Consider the following 15,713-nt stretch of genomic DNA (forward strand, 5'->3'; position numbering starts at 1 on the left):
GATACAGCTCATTTTGTATCTTTCTTTCTCTTTTTGCTGGACCTCATGATGATGCAGATATGACGGAATCAACTTTCCGGTTCTGGCAATAGCAAAGCCATGTTCGAACTCTCAAAGAATATTGAGGCCTAAACGCAAGTAACATTACTCATTCATCTTTCGCTATAAACTCTTACATCTTGATTTGTAATTAAATGTAAATGAATCTACATTTATTAGTTATTGCATATCGGTGTACTTTGTGTCTTCATTACTCGACCTTTTCTTCTCTCACCTACTTTACTACATGGTGGATGGGATCGCCAATTAGATAAGCTTTCCTCCACAGTATTGTACAAGGTTAGTTAAATAAATTGTTTTATTAGATGGTGATGGATGGGATAGGTCATCCTTAAAATGCCACACTGGATTTGGGACAAAAATTAAAAGTAATTAATTCATGAAATTATGTTGTATTTTTGGATCGAGAGTAGTCAAAATTATTTTGTTTTAATGAAAGCCAGTTATGCATTTTATAGAATTTATATATGAACATACTTTATTTTGTACGTTTAAAGAATTGTATTCTAATTTAATACTTTTTAGTTTTGTTTTATAATAATTGTGGTTAAAATCCTATTTTAATCACAATTATTTTACTTAATAGTTTTCCGTGTTCTTTTTTAATGAATTGTAGTGTTTTATAATCGAGGTCACTTTACTATATAAATTTAGCGTAAGATTATCACGACTTTATAACCATTACCAATGTTAGCATTTTTTTTCTGTGTCTATGACTATGTAGATATAGATTTATTTTCAACCATAATATATTGTTACCTATTTACTTCTACAAAATAATGTAATGCTATTTATTCAACTGTAATGTAATATTATTTCTGTATTTTATTAGTTATAATTTAATGTCCTTTATCTAATTTTTTGAACTAACATAATGTTATTTATTTTAACCTAATGTAATACTAGTTATTCATTTTATAACTATGTGATGTTATTGATTTATTAGTAGCTATAATGCACTATTATTTATTTATTTTCATAATGTAATTTTATTCATTTATTATTTAGCTAGTAGGTAATATTTCTTGGTTATTTCACAATAATTTAATGTTATTTATCTTTTACCATAATGTACTATTATTTATTTTTATTCATTATGTAATATTATTTATTTCTTATTTAACTAGTAGGTAATATTCTTTTTTATTCAACAATTATTACATGTTATTTATTTTTTACCATGATGTAATGCTATTTATTTTTTAAAATTATAATGTAATTTTATTTATTATTTAGCTAGTAGGTAATATTACTGATTTACTTAACAATAATTTAATGTTATTTAATTTTTACCATAATGTAATGTTAATTATTTATTTTTGTATAATAATATTAATTACTGATTTTTTAGCCATAATGTAATGTTATATATTCATATTTTCATCATAATATACTGTTATTTATTTTATAATAAGGTAATGTTATTTTTAATAATAATGTCACATTTACTTTTCTTTAACAATAATGCCATGTTAATTATTTATTTTTTAAACATAATTGCATGTTGTTTTCTTGTATATAACCACGTAATGGTATTTTGTTCATTTTTAAACAACATACAATGTTATTTATTTATAGCCATAATGTAATATAGTTTATATGTTTTTCATAAGATTGTATGATTATTTAATGATTTACTAACGATAATATGAACTTAAAATCGTGTTTTTGCAAAAACCAAAATGAAAACAAACTAACAATAAATAAGTGAGTATAGCAAGTTAAATCGTTCAAATATACCGGTTAATACGACTTTTTTGTATCATGAAAATATTTTTGGAATAAAAAGCTTTATAACAAAATACAACCTAGAACCCCATCTTCCAACATAGACCCCTACTACCAGGTCTCCTTCTCCAACATCAGGGGTCTAGGTTCCAACCTTCCAGAGGTTGAAACCCAATTACAGGAGACGAAACCGGACATATTATTTCTAAGTGAAACTGGAATAGGGCCGACCACTTCCCTAGATGAGTTCATAATTAACGGATACTCTAACTTAACAGCTAAATCTGACACCCAAGATCGCCATGGACATGGAATATGTGCCTACATTAAGGATGGCTTCCCGTGTGGCAGGGATATCTCTAGAGAAGATCCTAATTTACCCTATATGTGCTTCAGGGTTGCACTTGCTAACACCACTGCATTTATATTTGCCCTCTATAGGCCCCACAACAGTGGAGTTACTATCTTGAAGAGTATATCTGAGAAAATAGACCACATACTGTCTTCACATCCCTCGGCTAACATCCACATCTGTGGTGATTTCAACATCCATAACGTGGAATGGCTGACCCATTCAAATAAGACAGATGATGAGGGGAGGTTTCTCCATGATTTTGCCATTGCTTATGACCTCACTCAAATTGTTCGTGGACCCACCTGTGTGCAAGCTACACCCGGTCAATATGCAAGCCTCCTAGACCTTTTTCTCTCAACTTCCCCTGAGCTATGTTCATGTTCCATTCATTCTCCTCTAGGATCCTCCGACCACTCCGTCGTATCAGTTAAGATAAAAACGAAATGTAAGAAGCCCCCAGACATACCCCTCCACCGTACTGTATACTCTATGGCTGACTGGGATAGCTTCCGTACATTCATATCTGATTTACCTCTGCACTCCATGTTTAAAAAGGAAGTGTCCTCTATAGTATCAGATCTGACCGAATGGTTAATGGTAGGCATAGACCAATTCATACCACCTAAAAAATTCCAACAAAAACCTAACAGCCAGCCATGGTTCTCCCCAGAATGTGCTGCTGCTATCATGCACAGAAATAACTTTTTCCATACCAACGTAATAGAGGCACTGAGACTAAAGTTGCTTTCAGGACTGCCAGCAACCACTGTAAAAGAGTAATAAAAAATGATAGAGAGCTATATGCCCAGTCTGTTAAATCCAAGGTAGCTGATCAGCGGATTGGTTCCCACCAGTTTTGGCAAATAACAAATAGGATCCTGAACAGAAGTGTGCGTTCTATCTCAACCATTATCAATGGACCAGAGGTCATCTCGTCAGCGTCAGACAAGGCCAAACTATTTGCAAAGAACTTTGCAGCTAATTTTACCCTATGCGACGAAGGCTATAAACTCCCCATATTTCCTCCTATAACACAGAACAAGCTAGGTAACATACAAATATCCGTGCATGAGGTCGCCAAGCTAATCAAGAACCTAGATTCCAGTAAAGCAACTGGCCCTGATGACATCCCAATTATAGTGTTAAAAAAGCTTCAACCAGAACTTGCTCCCATACTTACAAAACTGTTTAAGCACTGCCTTAAGGAGAAGTGCTTTCCGACTCCCTGAAAGACCTCATCAGTTTGCCCTGTATTTAAGAATTCAGGTGATAAGTCATCTCCCTCTCAGTACAGACCAAAGTCTCCTGTGTGTTATGAGTAAGTTGCTGGAATCCATATTAGATAGAGAAATAGTCAACCACCTCAGCAGGAATAACCTTCTTAGTGACACACAATATGGTTTCTGCTTCTGCAAGATCTACCGCAGATGTGCTGACGGTTATATCCCACAGGATTAGTGAATCTCTTGACAAAGGCTTCCTTTCTAGGGCAATTGCTCTTGACATATCAAAGGCCTTCGACAAGGTATGGCATAAGGGTCTACTTCACAAGATTTCCAGCTACGGTATAACTGGAAATGTTTTCTCAATCATGAAATCATTTCTCTCCGATAGGCTCATAAGATGGATGGGCAAAAATCGGAGGCCTGCAATATAAATGCTGGAGTCCCTCAAGGGTCAATCCTAGGCCCAACTCTCTTCCTGATCTACATCAATGACCTCCCTAAACACATACTTAAATCATTCGTTGACATCTATGCTGATGACACGACCATCTACGGCAACACATCAAAGGCTGTAAATGACAAAGTTCTCTCTGATTCTCTCTCCTCTGATCTCGAGCGCGTGGTTCAGTGAGGGAAGATGTGGCTGGTTACCTTTAATGCATCCAAAACCAAACTCCTATCCTTACATCATCAATGCTCTGATCCCCATCTGGCATCAATTGTGATGGATGGCTCTCGTCTGGGTGAGGCCCCGTGTTTTGACAAGCTTCTGGGTTTGACCTTTACTCCTGATCTGAAATGGAACACGTACATCACGTCTGTTGCCAAGGTTGCTGGAAAGATGGTGGGATCCTTCTACCGCTCCAGAAGATATCTCACTACTGATGCAATTCTCTATCTATATAAAAGCCAAGTACGTCCAAGGATGGAATACTGTTGCCATATTTGGGCAGGAGCTGCTAAAAACAGCTTATCCTGCCTTGACAGAGTACAAAATAGACTTCGTGGCTTAGTGGGGTATGACCTTTTCTCTACCCTGCAACCTCTCTCCCACAGGAGAGACGTTGTGAGCCTATCCTTGTTTTATCATTATTTCCATGGCAGGTGCTCGTCTGAACTCCAATCTCTGGTCCACCCTCGCCAATCTTTCACGAAAAACACCCGTCTAGCTGAATCTACTGTGAAAAATTTCCCCCACTCTATATCTGTGCCTAAATCAAAACGCGGATTCCCTGAACAAAGCTTCTTTCTTAGAACTGCACGCCTGTGGAACTCTGTTCCGTCTGCCTGCTTCCCACGTGACTAAAACTTGGATGTCTTCAAATCCAATGTTAACAAATTCCTAATGAACCGCCCCATTAAGTAAACACTTCATCAAATCTCCACACTAACGTAATGTACTTGCAATAACCTTTATCCCTGAGTGGCTTCCGGGCCTTGATAAGTGGTGATCACAGTGTAAAAAAAAATACAAGTAGATTTCATGTAAAATATTAATGCCATATCTGTGTGCATTATGTTTGTTAATTGTTTTTATATTTTCAAAACATTAATACAAACACCTTTTATCTAGTTTTTTTAAAGACTAAAAACATCAATAAATATTTATTAAAGTAATATATTTTTAGAAGTGTAAAAAGAATTTAAAAACAGAAAAACATATTCTATTAAAACAAGGCACACTAAAACATTTTATTCATTATTTTTTATGCAAAATAAAATCAAGTTGTGATTTCTTTTAGCTTCCTGATATGCTTGAAATAATTAACAACTGCTTTAATAATGTTTAGAATTATTTTATTCCTGTACATATGCAGCTAGGAAAACTCATTGGCGCTTCTAAGGATTACTACATTGACTTGACCAAATGGTGGCTTGACAACAAAATCAAGGGACCCATTCTCTCTGGGGTTTAAGCTAAAAAAGCGATTGGTATGCCCTCTGTGATATTACATCGCTCAGAGTATTGACCAAATCATAAACCCGAAAAGTAATGGCACCTATCTTATTTTTATTTACAAATAGGGTCACAATTTGTCAAGAACCAAGGCCACTCGAGGATAACGGTTAATGCTGTACTGTAGTCAATGGGACAGTATCATATTAAACATTAGTAGTGGTATTTGGTAAATAGGATTACTTTGAAGAGATGGATCATCAAGAACTTGTTTACATTGGACTTGAAGATCATAATATTTTGGTCTGAAAAGCAGGAAAATGAAAGAGAGTTCCACAAACATGCAGTTCTAAGAAGGAAGCTTTGTATGTGGAATATACATTTAGGTTTAGGTAAAGAGTTGGGGAAATTATCGATAGTAGTTTTAGTTAGACAAGTGGTTTTTATGAAAGATGGAAAGGGAATACCATAGATTGGAGCTCAGATGAGTACTTGCCATGAAAATAACGATAAAAGAGATACAGGATAACACTGTCTCTTCTGTGGGAAAGCGGTTGCAGAGAAGAGAAAAGGGCATCCTTTACTAGGCTACAGAGTCTATATTTAACTCTGTCAAGTCAGGATAAGGTGCTTCTACCAGTTTTTTTCCCAAATGTAGCAACGGTACTCAATCATTTGTCATATTTGACTCTTTTACAGGTAAAAAAAATTGCATAGGTTGTAAGATATCTACTGGATTTGTAGAATGATCTGAAGGGCTTATTTTATAGTGATGTATTTATCTAGGGGCTATCAGGCCTTGATATATTACCATTGTGATTTGCAAAGGGCCAGAATACCAAAACTCCTCTATCCTATGGAAGATGAATCTGGCAGAAGCCGTACTCTCTTCCAAATTCAGTCTTGTGAATTTTCGTCTCTTACAGCTTGATATGGTTTCTATTGGTTTCAGTGTCAAACCATGGCCACAACAATTTACATCTTCAAAAATTCTATATATCTTTGGAGGCATAACTACTTCCCATCACTTCTGCTCTCAAGGCAGAGGAACAGTGCTAGCTTATGGATAGGTTGGTCTAGAAAACTGGGACTTTAAATCGGTTTCCTTCTTTTGAGTGGCCAGGCTACCCCATCAAATGGTTGCTCTTTGTACACATTAATTTTTAAGACTTAATGGTGTCTGTGATTCTGACTTGATTCAACTGTCGTCATTGAGCATAATTGTCCTGGAGGATGACAATGTATCTCTCCTCAAGGTTGTTCTGACTTTGCATATACTTTTTGCATGTTTGCAAATTATTTCACTTGACATCTTTTTCAAATTTTATCTATTAGGTATTTGAACTGTCTCCACTTTTTTTTTCATATATATCTCCTTTCACAAAGTTACCAGAGTGAGGCAATACTACCCTCGTTTTCATGGTCACCAGCTGATTTAGAGAAAGAATAGAGGCACAGGTTTTACTAAGATTTTCTACATTCAAAGGACGACTGTTTACTTTAGCCATTGCTTTTAAGTGTTTGACCTATTTGCAAAATTACACGTTTTACAGATCCAATCTGCTTTTCTTAGACTCTCCCCATTCTCATATAACTTGGGTGTCATGGTGTTAAAAATTAAATAGCAGTCTTGTCAGCACAAAATTTCTTTCAACTCACTTCCACTTAGCTTCTCCATTTCTGCTTTCCATTCATTTCTGACACCTACAAAATTTGTAAGTAAATGGAGGTATTGCTTGCATCCAATCTTCTGGTAGACTGGCCATTTTTGGAGTTTAGGATTTTCTTTTAAGGCGCATGTATACGATACATCCAAATAAGGATACTGCTGCTGTACCCCCTATTATCCAGGAGCTTCCATTTCTGTGACTTCTTAGGGTCATGCCTTCTGCATTAAGCTTGTAATAGTACATGATAACAAGCCATGTTACATGATTATATTTTGGGAGCATCTTTACAGCCATAACAACTGATTTTTTCAGCCTTACTTCCACTCTGAGCATTTTCTTGCTATCTGCATGGTGGTTTATATACTTGGGACTATTCTTCGTCATTACATTGCATTGTGGCAGGAAATCAATAGACTGAATCCAACATAGAATTCTTTTTGGTGTTTTTTTGAGAGGTATTCAACTTTGTACTGAATGCTTCTATCATTATAGGCGCTTCCATACTGCTCACCCAGCATCTTTATTGAATCTCTCATAACAATCTCTGGACTTAGCAGCAAATATATTCTCACTGTTTCCTGGCGTTCCATATACTGGTTGAAATAGATGATTCATTTGGATGGAATGCACTTTGTTTTCACCAGAGTGGTGAATGATGTAAAGCACTCAGAGTATTTTTGGAGGTCTGAATTAAAATGGCAGACAGCTGAGATTTTGTTCAGTGTTGTATATTTTGCATTTGACAGGCCTATTGCAATTATGTCGTTTTGTACTATCATGCAGATGGAATGATGTTTGGGTCTCTGATGGTAAAAAAGCCTCCGTTTATTGTCAGAGACCTCCAAGATAGCTGCTGTTTTGATAGATGGCAGAAGTCTTAAATCCAATGATTTCTGCTAATCTTGCATGATGCATTTTGTCAATGTTTTTGTTTTTGCTTGCTCTATATGCAATTGCATTTGGAGACTCTTATAGTTGTGTTGCCACTGGATTCTCTTTTTCACATTGTAGAGTTGAATGTAATAAACAAAGAAGAAAGCGCCCATATGTGTGTATTATGTGGCTATACAACTTACCTTCAAGTGGAATCTGAGAGAGAAAGATTAAAGATGACAGGCATAGCTTTATAAGGTGTAGTTTCGTGGCATAGCAGGAGATCACACCGCCTACTGCACACTTATGCAAATGGAATGGAGTCAGTTTTTTTAATAAAATGCCAGTTGGCAGAGGTGAGGGGAAGAACGTGTGCTAGAAGTTAAGAGAAAGTTGTGAGTGATGACGTTTACAGTGACGAATTCTAGGTGAAGTTTTTGTTCATTCTATTTATTTATTTATTTATTTGCTGTTTACCAGCCCATTTAACGGCAAGCTATTTTTGTGTAATGGGGGACGACCTTAAATTAATACCAGAATTCGATGGTTCGACCCTGGTACTTGACTGGGTGTAAAAGGTGGAATTGCATTGCCTGTTGTCTAGCATGAAGACCATTGAACACGTGGTTCCTCTACATTTTTTTTTTTTTTTTTACACAGTGATCACCACTTATCAAGGCCCGGAAGAGCTTTTGCAGTATAGTAACAGTTTAGTCTTGAGAAAAAAACAGGATTATGAAAGGATCTAGGCAGCACTATACAAGGCATTTGCTATCAACCACACCATTGCTTGGGAGCAATTTTAGGAAAGAACCTTACATCCAGGCAAAACTGTCGACTTATCTGGCCAAGCTGGTAAAGTTGCCGGTGTTGTTTGGTGGGTTGCCTGAGTTGACCCTGGCATGTAAATTTCTGGCAGGGCTTCCAACTGGAGCAAAGCAACTACTGCAAGCAAGGTCAACATAGTTTCATTGTTCCTTAATGACCTGGTAGACTAGGCCAGGACTGTGATGAAGAATACCTATGAGATGAGAGGACCGATAGTTGCTGCTGTACAGCCCACACCAAGTGATGATAGACCATCTCAAGAGCCTGGCCTGCAAGGTGAAGTTGTGTGTTATAGGTGCAATGGTAAGGGCCACATTACAAGGAACTGCTGGTGATCACTGACAGTTGTCTGATGCTACCGATGTAATAAGACTGGTCATATGGCCCAGGATTGTGCAGGAAATGGGGTCGGGGACAAGGTGCCAGCATGGACCTCTTTCCCAAACAGAAATTAGATAAGGTGCTTCCAATCATTCAGGTCTATATCAATGAGATATTATGCTCAACACTCCTTGATTTGGGGTGCTCTCACACGATAGTGAGCACGGAACTCTGCCACACTTGGAAGAAGAAGAATATAAGGGTGACCACCCTTAATGGGCAGACGCGGACATGTTGCATGGTGGGCATTGTGAACATTCACACAAAAACTGGAAATTTGATTAACGTCAAAGTGCTGGTAGTGCTTGAGAAACCACTGAGCTTTGACCTGCTTCGTGGCTATAATGCCATCAGAGCCCCAAGTTGTGCTCACATAACACAGATGGAGGGGGCGGTACAGTTTCCGGAGAAGGTTTCAGTGTGCACTGCACTGAAGATTGACCAGCCAGACTTTATTGTTGAATTTGACCAGCAGCAGAAGGCTTGGACAGCCGCGTGAAAGGGGTTGGAAAACCAGGAGCCATCCAAACTGCAGAATGAGGTAACAGAATAACGTGCTGACCAAATAAAACCTGCATATAAAAAGAAACTCTGCAATTCGATCAAGGATGACTGGTTAATGCCATGTCCCTATTAGAAACTTGGACCTCTCAAAGGCTTCAAGCGTCCATAAAAACAATAGTAAGATCAGATTCTAAAGGACTGAATTGTTTGGATTTGGAGGAACTAAATTAATTTAATGCTTTACAAAAATCAAGCATCAGTTTTGTGCCCTATATAAATCATGCTTTATTAGCATCCTGTCTTAGGCATGAATTTTATTCTACTTTGAGCTGATTTGCTTGGCATATTTTTCATTTATTGATAATAACCATGGTAAACGAATGTGAATCGAACATTTAGTTACTGTATTGACTTTTATTTGGGAAAATTCAGTTATTAAGATGGGATAGTAGTCCAACAACTCATACTTAGCAAAAACATAAATTGGATTAACATAGCAATGGACTTCTAAGTAACACATCCGAGTCTTACATAGCTGATCATATGTTCAAAAACTAGTCACGTGGTACTAATTTCAGAATTTGACTCATCTTCCATTTTTAGTGGTGCTCATACAAACTTGCAGCTAGAGATTCAGCACTATATGAGTGACGGCATTACCGTTCAGCTTTTTTACTTCTTGGCTTTTAATCATAAATATAAAATGTCTTCTCTTTAATTGAAGTATATATGTGTGTGTGTGTGTGTTTGTGTGTTCTGTATACTAATATATTTACAGTTTATCATTACCGATTATTATCACCGATTAAGGATCTGACAAAATTGTGAAGTTGACAGCTATTAACCAGCATGAATGCATAAATAATGATCAAAGTATAAAGATAATCGAATTATTAGTATAATTCATGCATCTTGCATTTAGCAGATTTTTTCTAACCAAATGGTTGCCGTCATTTGAAACAGAGGTAGGAGGACATAGTTTTGTCTGGGGAGTACACAATTGACAGCAAGACAGACAGCATCTTAAACATGCTAATTTAAATTCTACTCTAACAAACAGAGATTTGGTCAGTCTAAAGTTTGCATATGAAGAAATACCCTTTCACACGTCAATCTGACAGCTTTCTATAATTCTATACATGAGACTTCAGTAAGATGTGAACTGATATAACTACTTCAAATAAAACGAACATTTTTGATAAGTGAAATAATAGTAAATAAAAATAAAAACTTTCTACAAACAAGGAATAATGATGTTTATTTAGCTTGACTTCTAAAAATATATGTATATTATAACGTTGCAATAAAGATAATTTTCATAGTTCAATTACATTTTTAGTGTAGTATTTCTATTAAATAATGTAAGTGTGATATATCTGTTTTGTATTTTTAAAGTATTAGCTGGCATACACACAGTCAAGAGAAATTTTGTTTGGAATAGTGTATCTAAGTAGAGTGATAATTATATATTCATAATATATTTACATGTTTTTGTATAGTTTTTATTTCTGTTAAATATTATAGGTTTAAGACATCTAGCATAAATTATTTAATATATAACAGTGTTGAAATAAAATAATATTGTAAAACAAAAGTAACCTTTTTACTTTATTGTAATGAAACAATAAAACGAACAAAGTAATTTAAAATATTTGTCTGATATATTTTTCAAACTTTTATATTTACAGATCATCTATTCTAGAGCATGATGGTTTCCCAATTCAGCAAACAATGGAAGAAGATTCATATCAGTTTTAGATTATTGCTGCCATATGTCTTTTTGAAACAACACAATACTACATAAGTTAAAAAAGCAAAAGAAAATGCGATAAGAAAGAACTGATATATTCATAAAGTCAATGGATTGTTTTTTAGTGAAAAAGTTTAAGAAAGTTTGTGTGTGTACAGACCAAAGCAAAGACATTGATGTAAATATTAAAATAATTTACTTTAAATAAAAATGAAAACTGACACAGAAGAAATGCTATATTCGTGCCTTATTTGTAACTGTACATTTTCGGAAGATGACAATCTACAAAAGCATGTTCGAACACATACAAATGAGAAATTATATTCTTGTGAAGTTTGTAGGTCTTCATTTTCAGATAAATCATATATGAAAGCCCACATGCGAATACATAAAGGAGAGAAACCCTATGATTGCCAAATTTGTGGAGTGGCATATACATGGAAACATCAACTGAAAACTCACATGCTCTCACACACAGGAGAAAAACCATATGTTTGCCAAATTTGTGGTAGTTCATTTTCACAAAGCCAGCATCTAAAAAAACATGTGCGAACACACACAGGAGAGAAACCATATTCTTGCCAAATTTGTGGTTGTTCATTTTCACAAAGTCAGCATCTAAGAAAACACATGCTAACACATACAGGAGAGAAACCATATGCTTGCCAAATTTGTGGATTTGCATTTTCACAAAATCAGCATTTAAAAGACCACATGCGAATACATACAGGTGAGAAACCATTTTCATGTCAAATTTGTGGCTCTTCATTTTCACGTAACTATGAGGTAAAACAACACATGCGGACACACACTGGGGAGAAACCATATTCTTGTGAGATTTGTGGTTTTCAATTTACACATAATTCGCATCTAAAAAAACATATTCGAACACATACAGGAGATAAACCATATTCTTGTGACATTTGTGGTTCTAAATTTTCACGAAATGATTCTTTAAAAAATCACATGCGAATACACACAGGAGAGAAACCATATTCGTGTGAAGTGTGTGGATCTGAATTTACGAATAATTCTTCTCTAAAAATTCACAAGAGAACACACACTGGGGAAAAACCATATTCTTGTGAGATTTGTGGAGCAGCCTTTTCAGATAATTCTCATCTTAAAAGGCACATGCGAACACACACCTTGATTGTCTAAGATCTCTCTGTTCATGAGTTCATTGGGACAACCTGGCATGAGGATACTTGTCCCTATAAGTAAACCTTGACTGAATATTGAGAATTACATGGTATTCAAAGCTCCCCAAAAATCTCATTGGTATGTCCAATGCACAGGGACTTACATGAGATATGGTGCATTTTCTTTTAGTGATTTTACTTATAGTAACATCACTAAGCTTAATACTCCACCTGACTAGATGCATTCTTGCCCTGGAATCTAGTAAGTCCAAGAGACAAGACAGGTACATTATAACATATATAACTGATCAATTGGAGAGAGAAAATTAATATTCTTAACTTCATTATTTGAGACCTAAAGAAGTTTAAATGTAAGATATTTATCTATATGATATGGAGATCAAGGGTAAGCTCCAGAAAATGTCGTCTAGATTTTTGCAAAATTTTACGAAAGTAAAATGAAATTAAAGAGAGAAACTGTAATCTTGTTAAATTCGTTGGTTTTTATTTACAATGAATTTTTACTAAAATACATTCGAACACAGGAGAGAAAAATAAGCTTCGAAGTTGTGAAAACGAAAGCTGCAAAATCAGCTAAACTGTTGCAGAAAAGAATTGTCAAACAGCATTCCTTTTTGCCTTTGCAGTGCAGAAATAGTTGAAAAACATCATCTCTAGGCTTAGTCTCAAATATAGAACAAAAGTATGGAAACTGAAAGACTGTGAGGGTACTTGATTGAGGATCTCAGCACTTGCTAAAAGAAAAAGGAAAACCATTATAGGCAAAAATCGAAAAGAAATATTTTAATATAAACGCACGACTATTTTACTGTAATTGAATAAGGAACACAATAAGGGTGGCAAAGCAAAAGCTGAACGATGGTTGTAGGCTTCTCTTCAAAAATGAATCTATCTACAATGACGAGATTAAATGGATCCGAGATGTTACTGGTAGAAACGAAAATAATTAGGTATCCCAGAGCCAACCACAACAGCTGGCATCGTGAAACAACAGCTTAATGTGATCCAAATTACAAAAGATCTGGTATAGACAATTTTTATGAAGCGTATACATTAGGTCGGAGGCTACATCAACTGAAACGTTGCAAGAATAACACCCAGGACGAGAACAGTCGTCCAATCAAAATACAATCAGCTCTCACCTAAAATCAATTCAGGACTGTAATGAAACATAAATGTGTTTTTGTAATGTTTAAAGTCTTTTACTGATTTATTCTATACGTTATCACTTTTATTTAACCAAGCACAATTATTTTCTTTCATTTCAGTTCCTTACTGTTCAAAGATTTAAAATGTTTATTACCACTTTCATAACATTACGATTGTCATCAATCATCATGGTCTATTTGAACATGGTGGTTAATTTCATTTCCACACTCCACAAAAATGAAATGTATGTTATTAACCTCCTTATTGTATTTTGTATCTTTCTCTCTTTCTTATTCCCTCCCTCTCTGTATGTTTCATTCTTCCTCCTTCTCTTCTATGTCACATGATCCCATTCTGCTCACGTATTAGGCGAGTCTCTCTTTGTGTGCCAAAATCCTCGAGCATTTTTGAAAAGGAAAATTCAGTAGCTGTTTAACCTTCAAGAAGAAAGGGAATGCCAGGGAGTCTTACCGATAGGAAGGGTTAAATATGTCTCTGTTAACTGACATGTTTTAAAGAGTTATTCAGCAAAGAAAACTTGACTAGACATTAAAATAGTTGAAAGAAAAAGAATTGCTGATTCCTCTGAAAGATAAAAGCACCTCTATGTCAAGTTACCTGACATGTTGGAATGACTCTCAGGAAAATTTGAGACAAGGGATGAGAAAGAACCAGCTTTTCTGTCTTAACTAGACATTAATATAGCGGATATATGTGACAAATTTGAAAGCATAATTATCCCAGGAAAGGAACACATAAGATACATTGCGGAGGTTTTTAGTTACCTGAAACCACAGTTGAAGATTTCGACTCTGAAATGTGAACGTTATATTGCCTTTCCTTGGTCTAAAAAAAGGAAAATACAATTTCTAAATAAAATTTATACGAACTTTGAATTGGCTTCCATAGGTGAATCCCCCTCCTTTCTCTCTCACTATCTTTCCCTCTCTGCTAAGATAACTCTTGGCTGCCAGCAGATTACAGACTTTTTCCTATCAAGACTTTCACCTTAATAAAACTCATTTCTTTTAAGTCGGGTTATTTTCTTAATCTTTTCTCCCATGAATGTTTCTTTCTCTTTATTTAAGCTGCAGCTAAAAAATTACGTTTTGCTTGACATGGTGCATATATATTAAGACGAAACGTTGAACATATAACTTGGTTTGTCTTTTTATTTCTCTATTGTGTCAGAATAATATTTCCATTATTCTCATCATATATAAAATGTATAATATATATATAATATATACATTATATATATATATTATATAATATATATAATAATATAATATATATATAATATTATATATATAATAATATAATATATATAATAATATATATATGTGATATTATATATATAATAATATAATATATAGATATATATAATATATTGTTTGTGCGAACTAAAATGGCGGATCGAAATCTAGCGAGTTGGCGTCACAAAAACGAATTACAGATTATTTTACATAAAATTTATATTCGAAACTAATCTTCCACTCTAAATACTAAAATGATTGCTTTGCTTTCCGTCAAGTTTTTAAAGGTTTCACACGCAATCACCTATAAAAGTAGTATTTCATTTTGGAATGGAGATTTAATTGAGAGTGTTAATCTACAAATTTGTCATATCATTATTGTGATTTTTCGTTTCAGTCTTAGACTGTTCGGGTATTCTTTATATTATGTTTGTTTAGATAGAAGGGTGTATTAAAAAATATGTATAGGGGATTTTTTAATGTTTCTATTTATTTGTCTCCCCCATGTGGGTACGGCTAGACCCAGGATCGGTTCCTAGCGTGGGGAAGATCTCGTTCCCAAGAGGAGAGGGGCCAATTGGAGGGGTATATGTATGGGAGGGGGATGATAGAAGAGATGATAGTTGTCTCAGTCATGAGAGATTTCTCCTCCACTGACTGAGGGGGGAGCAAGGTGTTGGAACAGATATTATACTATGGTTTTAGGTGTTTCCTAGTGTTGTTGATTTCGAGATTAAGTAGGGTTGATATTGTTCAGTGTGTTGTATTAGTGATAGGGGTGTTATGTCTGTGTGTGGTTGTATGCGTATGTGTGTTTTAATGTATCGGTTCTGATTTATGTGTGGGTGTGTATATGTATATAGATGTGCATGC

General features: G+C 35.1%; 1 protein-coding gene across 4 annotated transcripts in view; it reads left to right on the forward strand.

The window, feature by feature from the left end:
- Positions 1-14,609, forward strand: part of LOC145246187 (uncharacterized) — a 76,469-nt gene extending 61,860 nt beyond the window's left edge. For 2 of the 4 annotated variants that reach the window (XM_080108057.1, XM_080108056.1), the window contains one exon: positions 11,211-14,609. In XM_080108057.1, coding sequence (XP_079964183.1) covers positions 11,483-12,433 — 951 coding nt within the window. In that variant the 5' untranslated portion in view covers positions 11,211-11,482 and the 3' untranslated portion in view covers positions 12,434-14,609. Of the gene's footprint in view, positions 1-57; positions 139-11,210 lie in introns of all 4 variants that reach the window. The other 2 variants (XM_080108059.1, XM_080108058.1) reach the window with 2 other exon arrangements.
- The last annotated feature ends 1,104 nt before the right edge of the window (positions 14,610-15,713 follow it).

This window comes from Euprymna scolopes, chromosome 23 (genome assembly GCF_053919585.1).
Source record: "Euprymna scolopes isolate OS-2025 chromosome 23, ASM5391958v1, whole genome shotgun sequence".
Taxonomy (NCBI): Eukaryota; Metazoa; Mollusca; class Cephalopoda; order Sepiida; family Sepiolidae; genus Euprymna; species Euprymna scolopes.